General features: G+C 45.8%; 1 protein-coding gene across 2 annotated transcripts in view; it reads left to right on the top strand.

Moving 5' to 3' along the window:
• TGFBRAP1 (transforming growth factor beta receptor associated protein 1) overlaps nt 1-22,073 on the top strand; it is a 64,609-nt gene extending 42,536 nt beyond the window's left edge. For both annotated transcript variants that reach the window (XM_054476609.2, XM_054476610.2), the window contains exons 5-12: nt 3,420-3,502; nt 7,078-7,419; nt 10,117-10,174; nt 12,084-12,227; nt 14,125-14,271; nt 14,801-14,960; nt 18,109-18,542; nt 20,256-22,073. In XM_054476609.2, the coding sequence (XP_054332584.1) occupies nt 3,420-3,502; nt 7,078-7,419; nt 10,117-10,174; nt 12,084-12,227; nt 14,125-14,271; nt 14,801-14,960; nt 18,109-18,542; nt 20,256-20,432 (1,545 nt within the window). In that variant the 3' untranslated portion in view covers nt 20,433-22,073. The remainder of the gene's footprint in view (nt 1-3,419; nt 3,503-7,077; nt 7,420-10,116; nt 10,175-12,083; nt 12,228-14,124; nt 14,272-14,800; nt 14,961-18,108; nt 18,543-20,255) is intronic.
• The last annotated feature ends 2,084 nt before the right edge of the window (nt 22,074-24,157 follow it).

The raw sequence follows: 24,157 nt of genomic DNA, 5'->3' as shown, positions 1-24,157 counted from the left end.
CTCCATTACTCACAGAGATGTGATAGAATCAAGCAGACAGACCTGGAAGGTGATGGAAAAAGTTAAAGCCTGGGATTAGTTAGGAGTGCTAATTACAGGCTCAGCCTGAAGAGAGAGACAACATTTATTGTATGCTTACTGCATGCCAGGCACTGTTGTGATGTCCACACCCAACTGCACTCTCTTAATCCTCACCCCAACTCTAAGGTTGCACAGTTCTGCTCCCTGTATAAAGATGAAGATGCAGCATGGAGGGACAGAATAACCCACCCAGGGCCACACAGCTAATGATGGGCAGAGCCTGCACTCAGACCCACACATTCTGATTTTAGAGCGTTTCACCTCAGCCTCCGCCACAGATCACCACAGACATGAGAAGCCTTCGGCTACTACCAAAATTCAGTAAAGGAAAAAAATCTACCTGGAGAAGTTATTTAAAAAAAAAAAGTGGTAAAATATACTTAACATAAATTTTACCATTTTAACTATTTTTAAGTGTGTAGTTCTGTGGCATTGAGTGTATTCACCATGCTGTGTAGCCGTCACCACCTTCCATCTCCAGACCTTTCATCTTCCCAGGCAGAAACGCTGTACTACTGAACACTAACTCCCCACCTCCCCACCCTACACCCCCATCAGCCCTTGGCAGCTCCCATTCTGCTTTCTGTGTCTATGAATCTCACTGCTCTAGGGACCTTGCATCTGGGGAATCATACAGTGTTTGTCTTGTGACTGGCTGACTTCACTGAGCACGTTGTCCTCAAGGTTCATCTGTGTGGCAGCCTGTGTTGAAATTCCCTTCCTTTTTAAGACTGAGTAGCATTCCATTGGTTAGAAATGTTGTGTATTCTGTTATGCAGTGCATAGTAAGGAGCCATGAGAGAAGCTGCCCTTTGAATTAAGTACTTAGAAGAACTGTTCTCTCCAGAAGCGCTTGCGTGATATTTAACTTGGACAATGCAGCCTTGGAAACAGGTTTAGAAATCTTTAGATTAGAATCTTCTTCCAATTCCCCAATCACAAATGTTAGAAATCTCAGTTCAGAAATATAATACTGATAATAAGGATTTTGACTTCAGTTTCAACTTGCTTCCAGAATCCATGCAGCCTCTTAAGCCTGGCCTAAAGCCAGGTGTTTGGCCTGCAGCCTCTGTACAGAGTAGACATAGAGTGGCTCTTTAGAGGGCTAGTTTGCTGACTTACTCTCTTCACCTGGCAATTTGCACCACTGCCTTGTAATGAAGGATGAGTTGGTAACAAAAAAAGAAACTTGGAGCTTCCACTGATGAGTTAGCTCTGGAGATAAATGGACTTTCTTGTTCTCTGTCCTTCGTATGTACTCATCCTTTTCGTCTTTTCCCTGACAGCCTACCTGGCTCCAGGTTTTATAGCTCAGGATCATCTGAGCAGAGGGCAGGAGGAGGCATCGATCCTAGTAGACAGTTTGGAAATGAGATCGTCACCTTCAGAGAACCAAGAACTGGCTTGGTAAAGTTTCTGATCAAGCATTTTTAGGTGGAATCCGACGGTGTTCTCTGTATCATCCTGGGCTTCAGCATCCGTGATGCTTACATCCAGGATGAAGAACCTCTTTGCATTCCCTTTCCAAGTGTGCATGTAGCATTCCCAGACTAGATTATAGAAAATAACCCCTTATTCTTGCAGATTTGGAATGTCCACAGGAGTAATTTCCATTTCCCTGCAGATAGAGGAAGAGTGGATGCCATTTGAATCCTACCTCCATACGGAATAAATTGCCGTTCAGCTGATTTCTCCTCAACAAGCCTGGGTGTGATTGAGAATTCTTCTACTGCAGCTGATGGGTCCTTTGCATCCCTTTTGCTAAGTGGCTGGCCTCTAGTATTTCTGCTTTCAGAAATGTTACTGGCATTCCTAGGCAACAGAATGTTGCCTTGCTCCCTTTTGCTTATTGTTGGGTGGCATAATTGGTTCAGTCTTTAGGTCAGAAATGGCTGGTTTCAGGGAAGGAAAATAAAGACTGATGGTAAAGAGAAAACTGAAAGTTTTAAGCAGCCTGCTTTTTCTGACGTCTCTAAAGGGATTTCTACTGGAAGTAGGTGAGGAATGGTTGGTATGCTTCTGAGAGTCCTTTAAAACTACTGTGTAGTGAAAGCTTTTTTTTTTCTTCCACCCTGTCTTATGGTGCTGAGTGAAAGCCCTTTGAAAGGTAATTTGAGAGAACAGGGTTGATAGCATTTCAGCACCAAGGCTCCACTTCCGTTGTACCTTCAGTGGGTAACACACCAACTGCCTGCTGTGTACCTGGAAGAATCAGTGAGTGGAAAGATCTGGCCTCTAGAATCAGAAAGGCCTGGTTTTAAATCATGATCCAACCAATTCTTACTTTAGTCAGTTGGGGCTAAAAACATAACATCTCTGGGCAGAGTTTTTGTACCTGTAAGATGGGGATAGTGAGTGACAATGGAAGTGGAGTTTCATACAAATGGATCAGAGAGTTGATCAGTAAGCACCAACTGAATGGCAGACACATGGCTAGTAGTGGGAGACGCTAGGTGAGTGATGTATTTGCTGTGCCTTCACAAAATGTGTGGCTGTCAAATGGAAGGATGAGTTAGAAGGAGGAGGTGTCAAAGTCAGAGAGAGTAATTAAAACACAGTCTTTACTCATGAGGCAATTAGAGCCTGGACTATGGTGTTGGCATCTGTAGGAACAGAGTGAAGAAACATGTCCAGGAGCCATTTCATATAGACGATGGCAGGACTCGGACACCAGCCATGCTGGACAGGGACAGAGTGGGGCGTGGGATCAGAGACACCACACAGCAGGTTCCTAATTTGCATTTTGCTATTGCTGGATGTAACAAGAACAAAGCGGTCATGGAAATGTGGGTCGTAGTGGAGTAAACAAGATAAACTGGCCCCTTTATTGCAGGAGTGTCGGATGTTGGTGTGTTCCTGTGGGTTGGACATCACCAACAGGAGATGGAACATGCAGCATTTCTGCATCTCTGACTAAGAAAGCCTGGGTGTTTGTCTGTTTCGTTATGAAATGAGTCGGCCCTGTGCTCTGAGGGATGCTCTGAAAGGTGGTACTGTGAGTTCAATTCCAGAAGAGTGGAAGAAGGCCAGGCGGTTCCTGGACTGCCAGAAACACCAGGGTTGTTGATATCCATCTCAGCAATCACAAGTACAGGGACTCATTGAAGCCCTGTGGGTTAATGAGTAGGAGTATTGGAGATCAAGAAGTGCATTTGGGAAGGATTGGGGAATTACAAAAATAAAAACAGATACATATAATTTCATATACACCTTGTTTTTTCCTCAATTGTAATTTTATATTTCTATGTTATAACAAACATTTATATAGGGTTAGGCGAATTTAACCCTGCCGTGATGGTTTCAAGATTCGCTAAGAGATTACCTGTCTTTTCTTGCAGATAATGTACAGAAGGATTCTGCAGCAGGCAGGATTTATACAGTTTGCACAACTTCAGTTCCTGGAAGCTAAAGAGCTCTTCAGGTAATTTGTGGTGCTGGTAGCAAGACTGCCACCACAGTGTCCCTCTGTGGCCAGAACCTGCGTTTCCAGTGTGACGTCATGGTGGGATGTGTTGCATGGTTAGATTGTGCTTCAGGTGGATACGGTGGGGGTTGCTCGTGACAGCAGACCCCGCCAATGCTGGTTCCTCAGCGTCACCCCTCACCCAGAGCCTTAATTTAACTGGCCTATGTCTTAGAGTGGGAGCAGACAAAGGGCACAGACGCTAGTCCTGTGGAGGCATCGAGATTGTTTTGCCAGGAGAAAATTCTAAAGAGCAGATCTGAGAGCACGCAAAGGACCCCTAGGAAAGTGCTGTGGTTCATTCTTGCTTCTCTCCAGTGTTTTTACAAGAAGCTATGAGCTTAGCGCAGGGGGGAAAAAACAGTGCTTCTGGGAAGACTTATGAAGCTTTCTGTCATCCTCTAAAGACCTTCTAAATGTTCTATTCCTGGTCAGCTCTCAGAAAGTTGAGTTTCTCTTAAGGAGGTCCTTTCTGGCACTGTGATTACTCCTGTGCTTGTCGGACGTGCTTGTGGGCTGTCGAGTGTGTTCTCCCCTTTCCCCTGCCCGCCCATGCCTGCCTTATAGGCACGCCTCGCTGTCACGCCACCTCCGGCTGCCCTTGCCCCACAGGCTAGTGCTCAGTGAGGCAGGAGTTAGCCATCCCAGGCCTTGCTCAGCACTCTTTGCAGAAGATTAAATTAGACCTGCTATGAGAGTCTTGAAATATCGTACTCAGGTACTGCCTTTAGAATAAGTTCCCAAAATGTCTCTCCATAATAGATTCTGCACAGTTTACAGCTATCTAAGAAATAACATGTATGGGAAGCCCCTGAATAGATATTTTCATCTAAGTAGTGACTTGAGCAGAATGCCTCCCTTGCTTGTTCTGTAGGAGGTCTGCCCATGACCAGCCACGTCCTTACATCCACGGTAGCTCTAATCTTTCACTCTATGCTGGATATTTGAGGAATGGCATTACTGAAAATGATTACAGTTACACAATCGGATGTAGAGAATGAATTTCTAAGTAAAGAAGGAATCATTCCTTGAATAATGATACCCCATATAACTTTCTTATACAACTCTTACATGCTGTTCTCTGTTCTTGGAAAGACCTGTGGCTTCGGGGTTTAAGTCAATTTTTTGCCCCTTTGGAGCTAGGCTCTTTTCTGCCGTATCTTGTGTTAGCCCTACAGTGTTGAAGACCTCCTCACTGGGGTCACGGGTGTATCCCAAGGTGTCTTCTTTCTCTCATGGGTTAATCGGAAACATTAGGTGATTGTTCGCAGATGGATTCCTAGAACAGTCCTCGGATTTTGTAAGAGAATAGATGTGGGGCCTGTTATTAGGATGACATTCCTGTACTTCCGCACCTCACTCTCTCAGTGGCTTAACTTTAAATTGCTGCTCGTCTTTGGTCCAAAGTGTGAGAGAACGGATTTTTTTTTTTTCGTTTTGAAGCAGCATCTCATTCTATCTCCCAGGCTGGAGTGCAGTGGTGCAATCATAGCTCACCGCAGCCTCGACCTCCTGGGCTCAATGATCTTCCTGCCTCAGACCCCTGAGTAGCTAGGACTTCAGGTGTATGCCACCACGGGACCTGGCTAATTTTTTATTTTTTGTAGAGACGGGATCTTGTTGTGTTGCCCAGGCTGGTCTCAAACTCGTGGCCTCAAGTCGTCCTCTTGCCCCAGCCTCCCAAAGTGGTGAGATCACAGCCATGAGCCACTATGCCCAGCCTGAGAATTGATATTTGAAGAAGATACTTCTGAGACAAAGATGATTCCACTTCCTTTTCTGTGCTCACAGCAAATGTTGCTAATAAATTGTGATTTTCTTTTCCTCGTTGAACTGGACCCGTCCTCTGACTCCTTCTCAGTGCCGTGTCGGAGGCCACAGTTACCAGCTACTTATGGTTGATATTTAAGAGAAAATTGATCATACATAACCTGGGGATGTGGGCCCTGTGTCTCTTCCTTTAGACAACCTGCAGCCTGTCGTTGTATCAGCTAGGTTCAGCTCTTCTTTCATTCAGCAAACGTGGCCTGAGCATCTGAGCAATGGATGGAAGGGTAACCCAGTGCCTGCTTCTCTAGCTTGGAAACTGGATGTGTGCCTTTCCTGCAGCACAGGTGCTGCTCTGCTGTGGGAGCGTTGCATGAGCTCACATCAGCCAGTGGAGGAATCTTCACTGGATTCATCCTGGATCTTAAACAATGAGCAGAAATTTCTCAAATCAAGAATTGTACTTTAGGTCAGGGATTCTCAGCTGTGTTACTGTAGACGTTTTGAGCCAGATAATTTTTCGGGCAGGGGGTTACTGTCTTGTGCATTACAGAGTGTTTAATGGCAGCAGCCCTGGCCTCTACCTACTGGATGCCATAGCACACCCCCGCCCCAGTCATGATAAAATTGTCTCCAGGCATTGCCACATGTTCCCCAGGGAGCAAAATTGCTTTTCACCAAGAACCACGACTTTAGGCAGGGAAACAACCACAGCAAAGGCTGAGAGTCATGAAATGTACAAACTGGCAACATAAGTTGGTCTAGTAGAAGTGTTGGGGTGTGGGAGGGATGCTTGAGGCTGAAGTTGTAGGGTAGCTTGAGATCAGTTTGGGAAGGGCCTTGAATGCCATACTAAGAGGTTTGAACTTTATCCTGTGGGTTGTACAAATCATGGGAGGTCAGGAGAGGCTAAGTGAAGTGGAAGGAAGGGCAGCCAGAGGTGGAAGCCAGTAGAGGAGGACAGCTGATCAGAGCTTGGGTGAAGGAGGATGCTCTGAACATCGCAGGCAGCGTGGATCCTGGGTCCTTCCTCGCCGTTCCGTGTGTCTGGGGTGGGGTGGCCCCTGCTTCTGTTCCCTCAGGAGGTTTTCCACAGCTGGGTCTGACACTGGGCCAGGTTTGAGATCCACAGCTCCTGCTCTGATTGTAGCCAGGACGAGTAGGTTCAGGAGAGGAGATGGGAAAGGAACTGTTTGTTGCATCCCAGTGTTAGGCTCTGAAATTCTACGAGAGTCCCCACAGAAATGGCCACATGAATATTTCTGTGTCTTCTGTTGTGAGATGTTGGTGAGGAAGTTGTAAGTTAATGTTTTTATAAAGTCCCTTCTTCAAGGACCATTCAACAAATCTGTTTGTAATTTAGTGCCAGGAAAATGCTGGTTTCAGCAGAGCTGTGATGCTGCCTTTGCGCAGACACTGATAGCATTTTATCCTGGGTGTTGCTTTTTCTGCCTTGGTTTCCAGGCTCAGCTGGGTATTCTCTTCATCATAGGCATTTTGATGTTCCACTCTCACAACAGTTGTGTCTGTGTCTTTCACCTTTGTCCCTTCTGTTCTTTTTTTGGAGCCAAGTGGCAGCACCCAGTTGGATGGTGCTTTGCTGCACTTGCAGATTAGAACGGTCGCTCTCACGTGATTACCCTGTCCCCAGCTCCCCAGCCCCCTGTGAACGTGTGCCACCGTGCACTCCCCTTCAGTGCTGTTTTGTGTGCCTATGTGTACTCTTCTCTCTTTTTGCTTCATTTAGTTTGACACTGTAATTGCAGAAGCGGCCAGCTTGATGTCCGGGAGCTGATCTCTCTCTACCCCTTCCTGTTGCCCACCTCCTCCTCCTTCACCCGGTCCCACCCTCCTCTTCATGAGTATGCAGACCTGAACCAGCTGACCCAGGGGGACCAGGAGAAGATGGCCAAGTGCAAATGCTTCCTCATGAGCTACCTGAACGAGGTCCGCAGCACAGAGGTAGCAAATGGCTACAAGGAGGACATTGACACAGCCTTGCTCAAACTGTACGCAGAGGCCGACCACGACAGCCTGCTGGACCTCCTGGTCACTGAGAACTTCTGTCTTCTGACGGACAGTGCTGCCTGGCTAGAGAAGCACAAAAAGTGAGTGTTCCCTCCCGATATGATCAGGGCTTCCCGCCCTGCACCCTTACTGAGGCCCTTTGCTGGGGAGATCCTCATGAAGTGACTTAGCCAGTGTGATGTTTGCGTTCCCAAGGACCTATAGGTGACTGCCACGAAATCATAATGACAGCAGATGCATGTGCTCCTCAGATGCCCTCTCTGTCACCACCATCTGCAGACCCCTTGAAGAGGTCTTGGAGGGCGTTTGTTCTCACTCCCATTCTTTAATAATTTGGAGTATAGTTTGGAACTAGTAATGCGCTTTGTGAGTAAATGAAGTTACTTTTCTTTTTTTTTTTTTTTAATGACTATTTTTTTTTTTGAGACGGAGTCTCGCTCTGTCACCCAGGCTGGAGTACAGTGGTGTGATCTCGGCTCACTGCAACCTCCACCTCCTGGGTTCAAGCAATTCTCCTGCCTCAGCCTCCCAAGTAGCTGGGACTACAGGTATGTGCCACCACACCCAGGTAATTTTTGTATTTTTAGTAGAGACGGGGTTTTGCCATGTTGGCCAGGCTGGTCTAGAACTCCTGACCTCAGGTGATCTGCTCGCCTCGGCCTTCCAAAGTACCGGGATTACAGGGGTGAGCCACCGCGCCCGGCCATGAAGTTATTTTTCAATTTCCTTTGTAGTCAGCCTCGTATTCACTTGTGGGAGATGCCACATGTTTATTGGTAAAATTTACGTGCATTTTAGTTATTGACAACTGAATTGAATAGACAGCTAGATAAACAGATTCAAAGGGAGGCTTCTTGATCTTGTTGATACATGGTATGGTTTTAAACTCTGCCTTCCTTGGCTGGACATGGGGGTTCATGCCTGTAATCCCAGCATTTTGGGAAGCTGAGGTGGGCATAATGCTTGAGCCCAGGAGTTTGAGGCCAGCTTGGGTAACACAGTTAAGATCTTGTCTCTACTAAAAATTAAGAAGAAATTAGCTGGGTGTGGTGGTTCACGCCTGTGGTCCCAGCTACTCAGAAGGCTGAAGCAGGAAGACTGCATGAGCCCAGGAGGTTGAAGCTTCAGTGAGCAGTGATTGCACCATTGCATTCCAGCCTGGAGACAGAGCTAGACCCTGTCTCAAAAAAACAAAAAACTCTGCCTTCCTTATGTGCATGAGTTAGTAGATGGCTTTATGTATCATGGACTGTTAATGCATAGTGCCTGGCTTAGTTGGGGCCAGCAGCTTCTCCATTCTGGGCAGCTAATACATAGCCCAACCATTCTAGGCCTCAGTTTTCTTATCTTTAAAAATGAGAGAGGTTGGGTGATCCCTCAGCTCCATTTACAGAATAAGATTTTTTTGGTCTATGATTTTTGTTAAGGATTTGAAATGACAAAAGTGTGGATGAACTCCCACAGAGTCCCTGGGGTCACTGTGCTAGTGCCTGAGATGTCAGAGCCTTCCACGTGGGTATTGGCCTTTTCAGCAGTTTCCATCAGCCACTCGGATATGCTATGGAATCAGTGTTAGTTTTTTCAGGAGTCAGAAAACACACTGCCGCCTCATGGTAGTGACAAGGGATGGTGGGATCCGTAGAGTCAGCATGACTTTCCAAAAGGTTAAGGAAAAGAGAAGGATTCAAGCAGCTGCCTCAATATCTTGAGAGTGTGCCCTTGGAGGGAAGAAGCCTGACCTCTCGCTGGTCAACTTACTCCAGTTTCCTGCTGGGGAGGAGGACCAGGAGCGTGGCACCCTTGCACACTTTGGGAGGGTGCTAAGGCAAATGCCAATGCTATTGCCGATCTTTTCCATTTATAGGTAAGGAGTTAGAGGCTGGGGAAGTTAACCTACTTGCTCAAGGTCACGTAGGTTATAAGTAATGAAGCTGGACTTAAAACCCAGGTTCTTGAACTCTGGGCACACTCCCCCAGGACGCTCCCTGACTCTGTGGTCTGTGAGTCCCGGACACTAGCACTTCCTGCTGTTCCTCATGTTCAGAGCCCCTGCCCTCCCTCTCAGTCACTGCATAGGCAGAGTAGCTTCTGCATATTCTTCTAGTACCTCATGTGGGTTAATAGTAGTAGACCAAAGACATATGAAATTATATTAATATTTGAAGCAAATTGTAAGGCAACTCCAGATGTGATTTTTCCATAGTTTACTTTTTCAGCTCATCTTAGATTGGAATCAGATTCTTTTTGGAAGTTGATAGAGCATGTATTTTTAGTACCATAAGTAAATATACAGCAGTGAGAATCCTTTGGTTGTTTGTTTGTTGTTGTTGAACTACACACTCACACACACACACACACACACACACGTATATTTTTTGAGACAGGGTCTCACTCCGTCACTCAGGCTGGAGTGCAGTGGCACAATCAGGGCTCACTGCAGCCTCAACTTTCTGGGCTCAAGTGATCCTTCTACCTCAGCACCCCAAGTAGCTGGGACTACAGATGTGTACCCCACACCTGGCTAATTTTTTAAAATATTTTAATAAAGACAAAATCTCACTATGTTGTTGCCCAGGCTGGTCTTGAACTCCTGAGCTCAAGCCGTCCACCCACCTTGGCCTTCCAAAGTGTTGGGATTACAGGCATGAACCACTGCACCCAGCCTGAACTCGAGTTGAACAGAATATGGGGAGCTTGGACTGGGGGTGTCACTGTGTGAAGGTCGCCTCCCAGAGCTGATGGGGAGAGGTTGTATTTACCATGTTGTTCTGTTTCAGGTATTTTGCACTTGGACTGCTCTACCATTATAATAACCAAGATGCTGCTGCAGTTCAGGTGAGTCTAGAAGGGTTTCCACATGATTTAAACAGCACCATGTAAGTAATATTTAGTGTTACTTAAAAAAAATTCACAAGTTGATAGAGACCACTTTTGCCTGATCTACACCCTTTTATACAGAACAAAAATGATTCTGTTTTAGAAAGTGAATTCCTGGAGAAATGTTGGCCAAGAGTTTTCTTCTCATTGTCTTTCCATCTCCTTAAAGAACATTATCAAGACTGAGTTTTTGAAAACTTAAGAAATGAAAATATGATTTCTCACAGTCACAAGTCATAATATATCACTGCCCTTATCAGAAAATTTAGGCAGTGAATGACAGTCGGATTTATCATTTCCACTGTTAGTGACGATCACTGTTGCCAGTTAGCTGGGTACGTTATTATCCTTGTGTCACCTGTGACAAAACCAAAGCTGATGCATGCCAGTTGCTTGCCCAAGACCATGCATCCATGGTAGATCTGGGATCTGAACCGTGCTCCATTGGCCCAGCAGGGGTCCTGCACCTTAATCAAAATGGCATCGATTTATTAGCATTGTCACATTTTGTATCTTACATCTTGCTACTGATCTTGAGAAAAACCTCATCTCACACTCTCAGGAGACTTTCTCCCCTTCGTTATTAGTTATGCATTTGTACTGCACTGTGTTGTTTCCTGATGTGCCTTTTTGCTTTATTTTGTGAGGGGCCAAGAGCATCAGCCATATTTCCCAAGCTAAAGTCAACCTTATGACTCTGGCAAGACTGAACATGTATTTAGTGTTTGATTGCTTTGTGAGACTATTGTGGTAACCTGATTGCAGAGCAGAACAACAACAACAACAAAAAATGGGGTCAGGTGAATTAACACATACCCAATGGCCAAGAGTAGATTTGGGTGTCAGTGATAAAATTTTCATTTTCAAAAACCTGGTGTTCTCAGTTACAGCTTTATATAAGTATAGTAATAACTTTAGCAGAGCTGTAGAGAGATAGATTTGCAAACTTGAAACGATATGGGATAAATCTCCATATGTGGTAGAATTTTATATAAAATGGCATATTTCAAGGTATGTGTGATTATTTGGTTTCGGCAATTCTGTGTTGAAGAAACTAGTATCATAAAAAGTGTTCATATGCTGACATCAGAATTCCAGAATTCATATGCCACCCGTTTCTGGGCTCCTTCCTGGTGCTATGGCTTGGAGGGGTGGTGCTGTGTGCGGGTAGGTGAGGCACGCCATGCAGGTAGTGCAGAAGGAACCTACGCAACCATCATCCTTTCCACCCGCAAATGATGCTGCCTCATTCTGGGGTCCTGAAAGTAGGCTTCACTTTGCATAGTAGGGAAGTTTCTGGCTGAAAAAGCAAAAGGCTTTTATCACTGGAGTCTATCCTGAGCCCCCTGTGCAAAAGAGTGTGAACTCAGGGGACAGAATCACTGAAGCTTTTTTAAAAGCACAACATCTGCCTATCACGGTCCAAAGGGGACTTCAAAATCAAGAATGTCTGTGACAGAGAAGATGGAAACAGAGCCTGGCTGATGCTTGAGGTGAATCTTCTCTGTGTCAAGATGTTATCAGTGACCGTGTTGTTTATTTCACGAAGAAACATTTTTAATATATTCACCTCCCTGCATATATTCTGTTTACTGTGTTATTGTTAAAAAAAAAAAAAAAAAAAAAAGATAAGAGAACCTGGAGCTAAATTTTTTTTTTTTTAATTTCTTGTACTATGTCTTTTTACATTTCTTTATTTCTCCAAAAAAACTAAAATTTAAACATTTACAGTTTTTCCAACTACTTTAAAAGGTATTAAAAAGCCAAATAAGTAAACATATGCCATTTCTCAACTAATTCTAAGATACGTGCCTTTATGATTGTTTTTTCTTTTCTTTTTCTTTTTTTCTTTTTGATTCCTTTCCAGTTGTGGGTGAACATTGTGAATGGCAATGTCCAGGACTCCACACGCTCAGACCTGTATGAATACATCGTGGATTTTCTTACCTACTGCTTAGACAAGGAGCTAGTGTGGGCCTATGCTGATTGGGTCCTGCAGAAAAGTGAAGAGGTTTGTGCTTCGTAAAAATGCATTCTCTTTGGTTGGGGGAGGTGGTAAAAACAGACCCCAAAAGCTTTGATTTTAGGAGGGGAAAAGAAAGCTACGTTTCAACCTCCTCCTCTGTTTTTTGTTGTTGTTATTATTCCCCTTTTAGTACCTTCCCTTGAGCTCTCTGGATTCTAGCTCTAGGGCAGTTCTGCATCTTGCTGCTGAGACATTCCATTGAGAATCCCCTTGCTGGGGCAAGTCACTTGTATAGAAAAGCAAGACACATAGCCAGCTTGCATTTTTAGCGTCTTCTTAAGAACTTGTGTCTGTGAACCCCGCTCCTCGACCCCTCAGAAGTCTGACGCTGCTGTTTTCTGGAGCAGGATTAGGTGGTTGCCCTGCAGGACTTGATCTTTGGGAGGAGGAAGCACCCAGACCTGGGCCACACTGGGCAGCCTGTTGCCCTCATGCTTGCTCCCACCACTGCCAACATGGAGCTTGTGGGCCTGGAGGAGGGAGGGGAGCCATGAGCAAGACTTGGCCTGTCTTGGAGGCTGAGAAATGCTGGCAGTGAAAAAGCACCTGTTGGCTAGAGGGGAGGTAGCAGGCTCAGGACAGTATCCTTAGTAAAACCCCACAGGTGACCACAGGTGACTGGGAAGAAGACAGCAAGCATTTCAGTTCTCATCGTGAAAAATGTATACACGTCCATGGCTCCCGTCAGAGACAAAATGAGCTTTCTGATGCAGGACGTTGGTCCTGAATGGAGAGTTTCTGAGTGCTGCATCTGCCTTTCTAAAACCTGAGTTGGAATATATTCTCATATCCTCCGTGGTGCTGGCTTCCCTGGAAAATCAGAGCCAGGCACTTGCACTTTGCATACTTGTTTCTCCATCTTTACTTTGCCTCTGTGCACATGCCTGCAGAGCACATCCTGACCCGCTCACACACACCTACAACATGGATCTCAGTGCCGTTGCAAGGTTTAGGCCTCTCTCAATGCTTATGGATGATAACAGCAGGACATACATGGAATTCAGTGTACTGCACGGTGGACAATCCCCTGACAAAGGTCATCGCTTAAACATCACAGCAACCCCTCAGTGGGCATTAGCTACAGATGAGGAAACTGAGGCTATAGTTGGTAGAGCTGGAACACAAATCCAGGCTTATAGAATCCAAAATTCATACCATAACACATTATACGTGAATGTATTGGCCTTGGAGGGGGGAGGTGCGTGTGTACGTGCACACGATAGAACCTCCACACGTAAGTGCTCGGGGAGGTGCAGTGGAGAGCTGCTTTCCTGCCTGCCGCACTGTCCTTTCCTTGAACCAGAGGATTGGACCAGTGCCTCCACTTGATAGACACAGGAAGGCAGCCTGGAAACTTGCTCAGGGACTGGAGGCTCAGATCTCAGATTAACCATCTATCATAAATAACCCAGAGTAGATAATCCATGTTCAGAGAAGTGAGTTTACTGTACAGAAATTTCAGCACTTTTGATATCTTTTCACATACTGTTCGGCAACTGGCTATCCGTGTTCTTGGATGATCTTAATATTATTATGGGTTGTCAAAATCTGTCACCAATAAATGCTTTGTTCTTCAGTTTCCAGTTTGCACGGGGTGTGTGAGGAGGGCTTCAGGGTATAGGCTGGCTTTTCTATCTTGATTTTTTGCCCTCTGGCCTTTGACAGTGCTTCATGCTGGGCTGTTTTTCTCCATAATTGTATTTTTTAAGCCACTGTATTGAGATATGATTGACATACGAAAAGCTGTGCATATTTAATGTATTATGTCATCATATTTTAAGTGATTATTTTATCCAAAGCTTGAATGTGCAGTGACCAAAATAAAGATGAAGGAAAGGTGGGTTTGAGAAGCACAGTAATTGTATTGTCACTCCTCTTTCAGGTCGGAGTTCAGGTTTTCACCAAGAGACCTTTGGATGAACAGCAGAAGAACAGTTTTAATCCAGATGACATTATCAATTGCCTTAAAAAATACCCTAAAGCCCTTGTGAAGTATCTGGAACATCTTGTGATAGACAAGAGACTGCAGGTGAGCACTGCAGAACTTAGACTAAAGAGTGTGGGCTGGAGAGACGGAATTGAACTAGAACACTTTTTGGCATGTGATTTTGTGTAATGTCTGCTCCCCGGGTGATCCATCCGTACTTGTTGATGGTCTGATGGGGGTCTCGAGGCTTGCAGAAAGAGACCTGGAGCAATAGGTAGCTTTATTTTTTTCTCCTTCCGTCTCACACCCACTCAGCTTTTATTTTTCCTCTCTTTTCCTTCTTTGTTATTATCCTTAAAGGAAATAAAGGGAGCTATACCTTCTTGTAGGTTATCTAAATTCTGTGGCCCTTACTTCTCAAAATAAGAGGTGACATTTTGTTCTATTCCCCATAGATGGTAAACTCATCTCAGTACCGTGGTTTCTGAGAGGGTTTCGATCCAGCAAGTGAGCGTCTGCCCAGCTCATGTCAGTGCAGCCCCGGTCTCCAAGCCCTGGCTGACGGGGGAGAGCTTTGACTTTCCCACTTGAAAACACTGTCTGTCTGCTTGGCTCCCCCTGTTTCCTGCAGAAAGAAGAGTATCACACCCACTTAGCTGTGCTGTACCTGGAAGAGGTGCTGCAGCAGAGGGCCTCCGCCAGCGGCAAGGGTGCAGAGGCCACCGAGACGCAGGCCAAGCTGCGGCGGCTGCTCCAGAAGTCTGATTTATACCGAGTCCACTTTCTCCTCGGTGAGGATGATCTCAGTATTGTCTCCCTTTGGAAAAAACTCATATCAAGGGGGTGGGAGGAAGCAGAGAGAAGGGCTTTAGCACAGCTCCTGGTTGATTCCACAGGGTGATTCTTTGAGCCTCTTTTTTTAATAAGATTTTTTTAAATGAAGACAGGGTGTCGCTTTGTCACCCAGGCTGGTCTCAAACTCATGGCCTCAAGTGATCTTCCTGCTTCTGCCTCCTAAGGTGCTGGGATTACAGGCGTGAGCCACCACACTCAGCCCTTGAGCCTCTTTTGACAGAGTCAGCCTCCCTGCAGGGAGAAATGAGGCTTCTTGTGCCTCTAGAGATGGACTGTGCCTCTAGATGGACAGTGCGCTTTGATTGATGATGTTGGCGCTGCCCTGGTAGACTTTAGACGTCTGTGTGTCTCTTGAGTGTCTTTATTCAATGTCAAAGTACTGAGTCATAGTTCCCTCTGATGACTTCAGTCTCTGATCAAGGCTTTGCAGTAGGCACTGCCCCCAGCGGCCCACTCCCGGGCTGCTCAAGGCTCAGGTCCCTTGAGCTCTAAGCAAGAAGGTTGTGCAGGTAAGTTTTGGAGGGCATTTGGGTTTCCGTTCCTCAGGGGTACAAAGACCACAGTTTCTATATTGTGTAAAGTTCCACAGCACAGCATGGTGCTTGCAACTGGTAGAATTAACTAGTTTCTTGCCACATTAAGAATTTCTGGATTTGTGCTCACTGGGGTTAGTGATGTATTTCTCTTTAATGGCCTTTAATACCATTTTTTGACCAATAACAAAGTATATCTAACACACGTGTTGTCTCCATAAAGCACATCACAACCTTCCAGAGCTTAGGAGCGCCAGGCAGCACTTCAGCACTACACTGAAATCACCAACAAAAAGCACCAAAATGCAAAAAAGCATGGCAATAAATAGCCCGTGAAAAGGAAATGTGTAGGTAGTACAACAGCTGAAGCAAGGAGGGAGGGCGCTCCTTCTTTGGCCTCAGCTCTGCGTCAGGCTGTGTGCTTGTCGTAAATGACCTTGAAGTTGCTGCGAGTGTTGATTGGGAGGTTACAAATAAATTTCAGTGAGTAGATGACTTTGTAAATACAGAATCCACAAATAATGAGGATTGACTAGATATGCCAGGCATAGGTTGAAACGGCTGAGGCTGCCTTATGACACAGTTTCCACAACAACCCTGTGAAGTGAGGCCTGTTTTTCCTCCATTTTTACGGAAGAGTGCTGTGAAGCCCAGAGAGGTTACCCCGCTTGCCACAGGTCACACAGCCCATGAGCAGTAGAGCCAGAACACAGATGTGGGTTGGTATTTCATGAAACCAGCAAACACTAGTTCTGGCTTGCACCTGCACCTACATTAGGACTTTCTGTGGCAATCCGCCGTGCGATCTCTGTTCACTCACAGCCACCGTCCCTGACTGATCAGTGCCAGGGTGTCCCAGCTATTGAATATTTTTACTCACTCCTGACTTATCCTTTTTGCTTTACAAATCTCCTTATAAAACTCTCAGGCCAGCCACTTGTGTGTGGTTCAATGTTTGCATTCCGCCAGCTTTTCTGAGTATGTAGAGTGTGTCACTGTGCATTGAGGATACGAAGATGGATGAGACTTGGTCCTGGTCCTCGGAGACTCAGAGTTTAATTGGAATGCAGTTAAGGGCAGGTACAGTTCTAGAAGGGCTGAGGAACCCACGAGCTGTGCCTTGGGGTGGAGGGGTCAGAGGCAGCCTCCCGGAAGAGGCCCTATATGAGCAGTCATTAGGTATAAGCCTGGGCTTGCAGGTAGCACGGGGGAGCTTTCAGGCAATGGGGGTGTCCTCCGCAGCACTGTGGGAGGAGCACTGGAAATCCAAACACTAATTTTGTATCCCTTCTTAGTTAGATGACTTGGGGAGATGTCAGTCTAGGGAAGTTGTAAAAACGATTCCAGCCCAACCTATCCACTTGGGGTGCCTGTGGGAGTCAAATATAAATGAGATGATAGATGTGCAAGTGTAAATCACCACAATGATCTTTTCTTAACTGTCTTTGTACCTCACCCAGGGCCTTAACTATGGCAGCCACTTAGTAATTATTTGTTGGCCTTCCACTGTGAGGATGAAGGCGTTGCCTATTGTGGCTTCTGTGTCTAGTGCTATAAGGGATGTACCTTGTAGGACCAGCCCTTGGCTACACAGGTAGCAGTGTCTGCCATGTTCTTCAGGCCTAAGCGACAGCCAAGATTCAAATGCCTATAATTTGATTATTAGTCTTGACCCTAAACTAAGGGTTGTCCTCATAATATTTCTTCACAGTAGGAAGAGATCTTATAATCTCTTGAGGATGTAAAAACAGATGAGCCTCACTTCTGGTCCTTAGAGACTCAGAGTTTAATTGCAATGCAGATAAGGGCTGGTGCAGTTCTAGACGGGCTGGGGTGGGAAGTTACAGATGGGGTTACAGATGGGGAAGGAAGCAAGGTGACTTTGCCAGTGAGACACAGCCCACTAAGGGTGGGGCCTTGGTCGGGAATGACGCTTTGGGTTATGTCATTTTCCTTAGGACCTGGAAGCTTCATTGCAGGTGAAACAAACAAAAAATCCTATTATTGGCAACCTTCTGTTGAATAATGTAGAGATGGATTTTGAATAATATGAGCTCATATTCCGTTCAATGAAATCTACTTTAAATTGGAATAAAGGGGTTCAGCACATCTTTTGGGGGGAAGTAGTGTTTGTTAGGAGTTTAGGGGACATAGTGTCCTTCTGTTTTAGTCAAAAGATACTGTCCTGGGAGGATAGGAGTGATGATGGAGTGACTGGAGACCCGGAAGGCTGATACTCACTGAGCCACTGGGCCTTTCTGAGGTTGTGGTTCATTTGTTCTTTTCATCCTCTGAACACCGGAGAAAGGGATTATTCTGTGGTCCGGCTATACTTTTGAGTAGAGTCTGCCTTCTGTTTTACTAACACCTGGATTCACAGTGTGAAAATGCAAGAAAACCTTCCCTCAGTCATCTGGGTGGCAGCATTTGGCATTGTGAGGGAGCCAGGTTGACTTTTCCCCTCCTGAAGCCCAGAGCAGCAAGGAGGCCAGTCGCTGGGCGGGTGGCCGGCAGGCCCCTTTCTTTCTGAGCTACGGGTTCTGTCTTGCAGAGAGGCTGCAGGGAGCTGGCCTGCCCATGGAGAGCGCCATCCTGCACGGGAAGCTGGGCGAGCATGAGAAGGCACTGCATATCCTGGTGCACGAGCTGCAGGACTTCGCAGCGGCCGAGGACTACTGCCTGTGGTGCTCCGAAGGCCGAGACCCACCCCACCGCCAGCACCTCTTTCACACGCTGCTGGCCATCTACCTGCGTGCTGGCCCCGCCGCCCACGAGCTGGCCGTGGCTGCTGTGGACCTGCTGAACCGCCACGCCACCGAATTTGATGCGGCCCAGGTGCTGCAGATGCTGCCTGACACCTGGTCAGTGCAGCTCCTCTGCCCATTCCTGATGGGGGCCATGAGGGACAGCATCCATGCCAGGAGGACCATGCAGGTGGCTCTCGGCCTGGCCAGGTCCGAAAACTTAATCTACACCTACGATAAGGTAAGCGCCGGCCCCCACGAGCTGCTTCCTGGTCAGTCAACATTGTATTGAAGGTAGATTTTACTGATGGAAAAATAGTCTTTGTCGGTTTTTCTTTTTTCTGTCTCTATGACTACGACACATCAATATCTGATCCTACTCATAGAAACTGAGGTCTGTGTGAGCAGAGGCAGAGGCTGGGCTGGTAGGTGTGACATCGGTGTAGTTTTTCTCCCCTTTTGGACGCTGGTGATTAAGGGAGTCTGTAGGGAGGAAAGCAGCATCAGAATATCAGGTGCTTACCCAGCACGTGCTGTGTGCCAGGCACTGACCTAGGCATTTTACATCATGCTAACATTTTGTCATCATGACAGTTTTATGCAGTATTTACTGTCAGCATCTCCATTTCACAGGAGAGGAAACTGAGGCAGAGAGCAGTTGCATGCTCAGGAAATGGGCGTGCCCAGAGCTGCCTCCCAGGCCAGTTGAGAACCCCACATTCTTCGTCCCCACACTGTACTCCCCTTCTGGAGACTTCTTTTTTGTGGGCCTAAATTCCACATGGCTGGCAGAGTCTTCTTTCCAGAGCGGGAATCCGACGTGTTACCCTCCCACTTAGAAGCCTTCGCTGACGCCACCTGTCCTGGAGGATGCAGTCCCACCTCCTTCAGCCAATCCCTCCCCACCTCTCTCTGCTTCCCAGCTCATGTCCTGGCTTTAGCACAACCTTGCAGACATGCTTTGGTATTTCATACTTTGTTGCTTTTGTAAATGCTGTACCCACTGCCTGAGATATTCTTACCTTTTTCTTTGTCCCCAGCAAATGCCCAGTCAAAATTTAGCCTTTATTTTTTTCCCTTGATGAAGCCATCTCATACCTCTTAAGTAGAGTAATCACCTTCTCTTTCATCCACTTTTACTTTGTGTTCGCATTCACAGCTGTCACCCTGTACTATTAGAGTTTGGGTTCTTTGAGGACAGGGAACTTCATTTCTTTATCTCAGTGTCTGTAGGGCTAAGCCTGCCATGTTGAAGGCATCTAATCCGTGTTTGTGGAATGACTGATGCAACTAAGGAATGCAGGATGAATTGCTAAGTTGCTGCTTGATCCTGCCAGCAGACCAACCTGCCTCGGTTGACACGAGTGAATTGTGTAGAAAAACTTTATAACTTTCAGAACTCAAGTCCTGTTGATCAGACAGGGACCGATGGCATTAAGACTCAGTTTCACCAGTTACCTCTAAGGAAACAGAAGGGTGTCTCCCAGGACCAGCCAGGAATATGCCACTTGTTAGCTGTGTAACTTTGACTACATCCCTTATTTGTTTGTGCTTTACTTTTCTTATTTGCAAATGAGAGAACCCTGGAGTTACACTATTATATGGTCTCATTCAGCATTAACATTCATGACTTTCTAACAGGCCTTGCTTGAAATGATCAGAGCCCAGAGAATGTTGGAGAGAGGATCTTGGGTAGAAATGCCTCAGCCAGACAAGCAGTAATTACTTTTGTGAAATAAGAAAAGCAATTGTGTAGCTTTCTTCCTTCTCCAGTTACTAAGGATGGTTTTATTTGCACCTTTAGCATTTTGTTTCAAGAAGTTGATATTAAAGAAATCCTTATCATAATAATAACCCATGGAGTAATGCATGTTAACTCTTCAAAACTAGAACGTAGCCACTTTAAGTATACTTAACACATGACAGCATTCTCAGTCTTGGTTTCTTCTTGCAGATGAAGTTGAAAGGAAGCTCAATCCGACTCTCAGACAAAAAGCTTTGTCAGATATGCCAAAATCCCTTTTGTGAGCCTGTGTTTGTTAGATACCCAAATGGTGGTCTTGTGCACACCCACTGTGCTGTCAGCAGACACACAAACCCCAGCTCATCCAGTCCTGGCACTCGGACTTGAAAAGCTTGGCCCAAGGGTGCGAGGGGAACTCCGAGTTCTTTCTGAGCCTGCTGGACATGAAGAGCAGATGACCACCATGCTCTGTGTCAGCCAGGACAAAGGGAGACATCTGGGTGCCAGGGAGCCTTCCGTCCATACGCAACAAGGACTCCTCACTGCTGACCAGGCTCTATGAATGTACATGGAAAACCCCTAAAAATCCCCAAAACAGATACATACAAGAGTTCACCTGTCCAGGTACATAGTAATCCAAGACAGAGGTCTACTTTGAAAAAAAAAAAAAAAGGGAGTCTTCCTCATGCAGTCCAGACCCAGGTGGGGGATCCCCCACCACCCCCACACTCCAACCTTTAGACTCATGTTTGCACTGGAAACGTGGCTTCAGCGTGGCTGACGACAAAGCCCTCTCTTGCCTGGGTGAGTGGCGAGGACACAGAGCCTCATGGGGGTCAGCCTTGCCCTCCTGCAGAGACACGTTCTCCATCCATGCCGCTCACTCGTGGGCCCGTTTCCCAGGGTTACCTCGTGGGCTCTGCATTTGCCCTCAGAAACGGCTGACCCTGGAGAAGTACCTTTGTTCCTTCTTTCTTCCTCTCTGGCTGTCAGCTCCCAAAAGATTTTGCCTTGTGTACCCAAGCATTCACTCTTGGGTGAACTCATGCTTCTGGCTGCCTAGCAAGTGAAGATCTGTTGAGAAACTGAGAACACTCCAAGAGAGAAGCTGCTCTCCCTGCCTTGAAGAAGCCACGGACACGGGAAGCCCACGGTGGGCAAGGGCCCAGCTGTGTGCTCCTTTCCTGTCATGGCATCTGCTGATTTGAAACTCCATGATGAACACGTTGAACTAAACATTTTTATTTAAATTTGTATCATGTTCGTAGTTGCTCTCTTGTTGAGAGAGTCATCTGTCCTGTTTGTTAGGGATATTTTTTCTTGTTAAAATGTACCTCCTGTTGAATACTCGGGAAATTCAAAGGGAAGTGTGGTCAGCACACACTGAGCATTCTTTTCTGGAGAGGCCGGTTTTAGCCTCGCACCTTTAGCAGGACCGACAGCGGGTGGAAGGCCCCGTGTGCTGGACGGGGGTGTCGCCTCCTGGATGGCACACCCTCCCGAGGACATCCAGACAGGCTGTGTCACCTTCCAGCACTTTATGTGCCTGCTCTGAGGTGTCCTGAACACACAGCAACAGCCTGTCCTTCATCACAGGCCGGGGATTCCTTTTGTGTTTCTGTATAACATCGATGACGAGCTGAAGCTGTTGTCACTTCACTGCCCTCTTTGGAATTTCTTCATTGTGCTGACTGATTCTATTAGGGGCTAACAATAAAGGCAGTCTGCCTACTACTATCATGCTTGGGAAACAAGCGTCAGCTTGTACATATAACAAGAGAGGACCCTGAATACACCCTCTCTTCATCAGCCCAAGCCTTACTGAGGTGGGATGAAGACCTCATTCTCTGTTCTTTAAAACATATTTCGTGAACTAATATTGGTCCATGTATTTTTTGTCCTTTTGGGACTCTAAGTGGGTCAAGAAGCAAAAACATCCATGTGTTGTTTGGGGGGGATTGGCACCATTGTTTCCTGACTGTGTTTCAATTAACTAAAGAATAAATGATGAAGAAATTCTCCTTGTAGCACAACTGTATGCTGTGTAAATTGGTGTGAGCTCAAAGCCCAGTCATGTGTTTTACCTGTGGGAGACTCTGTTGTAGAATGGTCATATTACTGCATATGTTATCATGACAACTTGTGAGTTTGAGTTTATATTTCTCAAAGAACAAGTTACCCGTATATACAACATTGCGCCATTAAAAGCTCTATTTCTCTGTACACAAAATGGGTAGAATCTTGAAAAAGCTTAGCAATTTCTCATTCCTAACACGGAGACAGAGTCTCACTCTGTCACCCAGGCTGGAGTGCAGTGGCGCAATCTCAGCTCATTGCAACCTCCACCTCCTGGGTTCAAGTGATTCTCCTGCCTCAGCCTCCCGAGTAGCTGGGACTACAGCTAATTTTTGTATTTTTAGTAGAGATGGGGTCCACGCCCAGCTAATTTTTGTATTTTTAGTAGAGATGGGGTTTCACCATGTTGGCCAGGATGGGCTCGGTCTCCTGACCTCATGATCTGCCTGCCTCGGCCTCCCAAAGTGCTGAGATTATAGGCGTGAGCCACTGTGCCCAGCCAACACTAGTCATTTTTATTTTTTCACTGAACATTGATCAATACTCTAAAATGTTTGCCATCCTTTAGAATAATGGGAATTAAAGTTGAGCAGTTTTCCATCTCTACCAAATCCTTAACCACAAGCAGCATTCTATTACAGTATGAAGAATTGTCTCATATCTTAAAACTGTACTTTTCTCTAACCTTTCTCTCACTCCTACAAGGTCCTTTTCTCAAATCATATTTCTGAGAGAAATGTATGGTTCTTTCTCACAGGCCTGCTGATTTGTAACTGTGCCATCAAATAGAGCAATTAGATCCATCAGACCTTTTTCCCCTCATTAGGTTCAGTGGAACCATTCTGGTTAAAACAGCATGAACTGAACTCAGTTTACATTCATATTCTATGGGCAATACCATTTGGTTTTTGGAACCGTTTATCTGCTGTTCCCTATCAAGTATTAATGTAGGGATGTCACTCAGGCTGCGTTGTACTGGGCTGAGTTCAGCTGCGACGCTCCCACTGACGCGTGCTTACATGTGCTTCTCACTTCCGGAGCACAGGCAGGTGGCTGCAGGGTCCCAGCTCTGAATGGATGCCCGTGATACAACTGGGGCAGCCCTTGCTTTTTGCTTGCTCTCTCACAGAAACCTTTGTCCTTGCAACTTTATCCTTTGCCCCTGATTGGGTCCCAAATACACACACTGTACACACAATGTACAAATATACACACAATATACACACAATGTACACACAATGTACAAATGTAAACTTGCTCATTTTATTAAAATTCTTTTAGTTCTTTGTTCTTTCTGTAATTTTTTAAAATAAAAATTGCCTTGATGGAGTGATGGTTTTCACTCGCACCATACCTAGTCTAAAGAGTTCTAGAATCTGTACCTTCTTGCTTTTCCTAGCACCTACAGAGGACTTGAGTTGCCAACCCCTTAAATTCTGCTATTGTTTTACCAAATTTTAACGTGTCTGCTTCTGAATTTACCCAATGCATATTTTAGGGTGCTCCTTGACATTGGTTGCCTTCAGATTAATCATGCACTGAGGTATTCAACCGGGGAGATTTCTGATTACTTCTTATCTACTTTACCTTTTAGCCAGATACTCTTAAATAAGCCTGCTACTCTTGGATTTCTAACCCTGAGCATATTCAAAGAACATAACTCTTACAAAATCTTACCTTTTAAATTTTGCTTCATCCCCTACACTGTTGTTGATGGCAGGTCTTTCAGCCATCCTGGTGAATTTCAGAGCACTTTCTCATGTTCTTTAATTCCAGGTGCTGTTCCCGCCCTGAAGAAAGGGGTATGTTCACACACATGATAATCCTCTGAGTTGTTTTGTTTTGTTTTTTATTAGATGGAATTTCGCTCTTGTTGCCTATGCTGGAGTGCCATGGTGTGATCTCGGCTCACTGCAACCTCCACTTCCCAGGTCCAAGTGATTCTCCTGCCTCAGCCTCCCGAGTAGCTGGGATTACAGGTGCCCGTCCACCACACCCAGCTAATTTTAAAAATATATATTTTTAATAGCAACAGG

Source organism: Pongo pygmaeus, chromosome 12 (genome assembly GCF_028885625.2).
Source record: "Pongo pygmaeus isolate AG05252 chromosome 12, NHGRI_mPonPyg2-v2.0_pri, whole genome shotgun sequence".
Classification (NCBI taxonomy): domain Eukaryota; kingdom Metazoa; phylum Chordata; class Mammalia; order Primates; family Hominidae; genus Pongo; species Pongo pygmaeus.
Note: the sequence above shows the minus strand (reverse complement) of the source record. Positions and strands in the feature narration are given on the sequence as shown.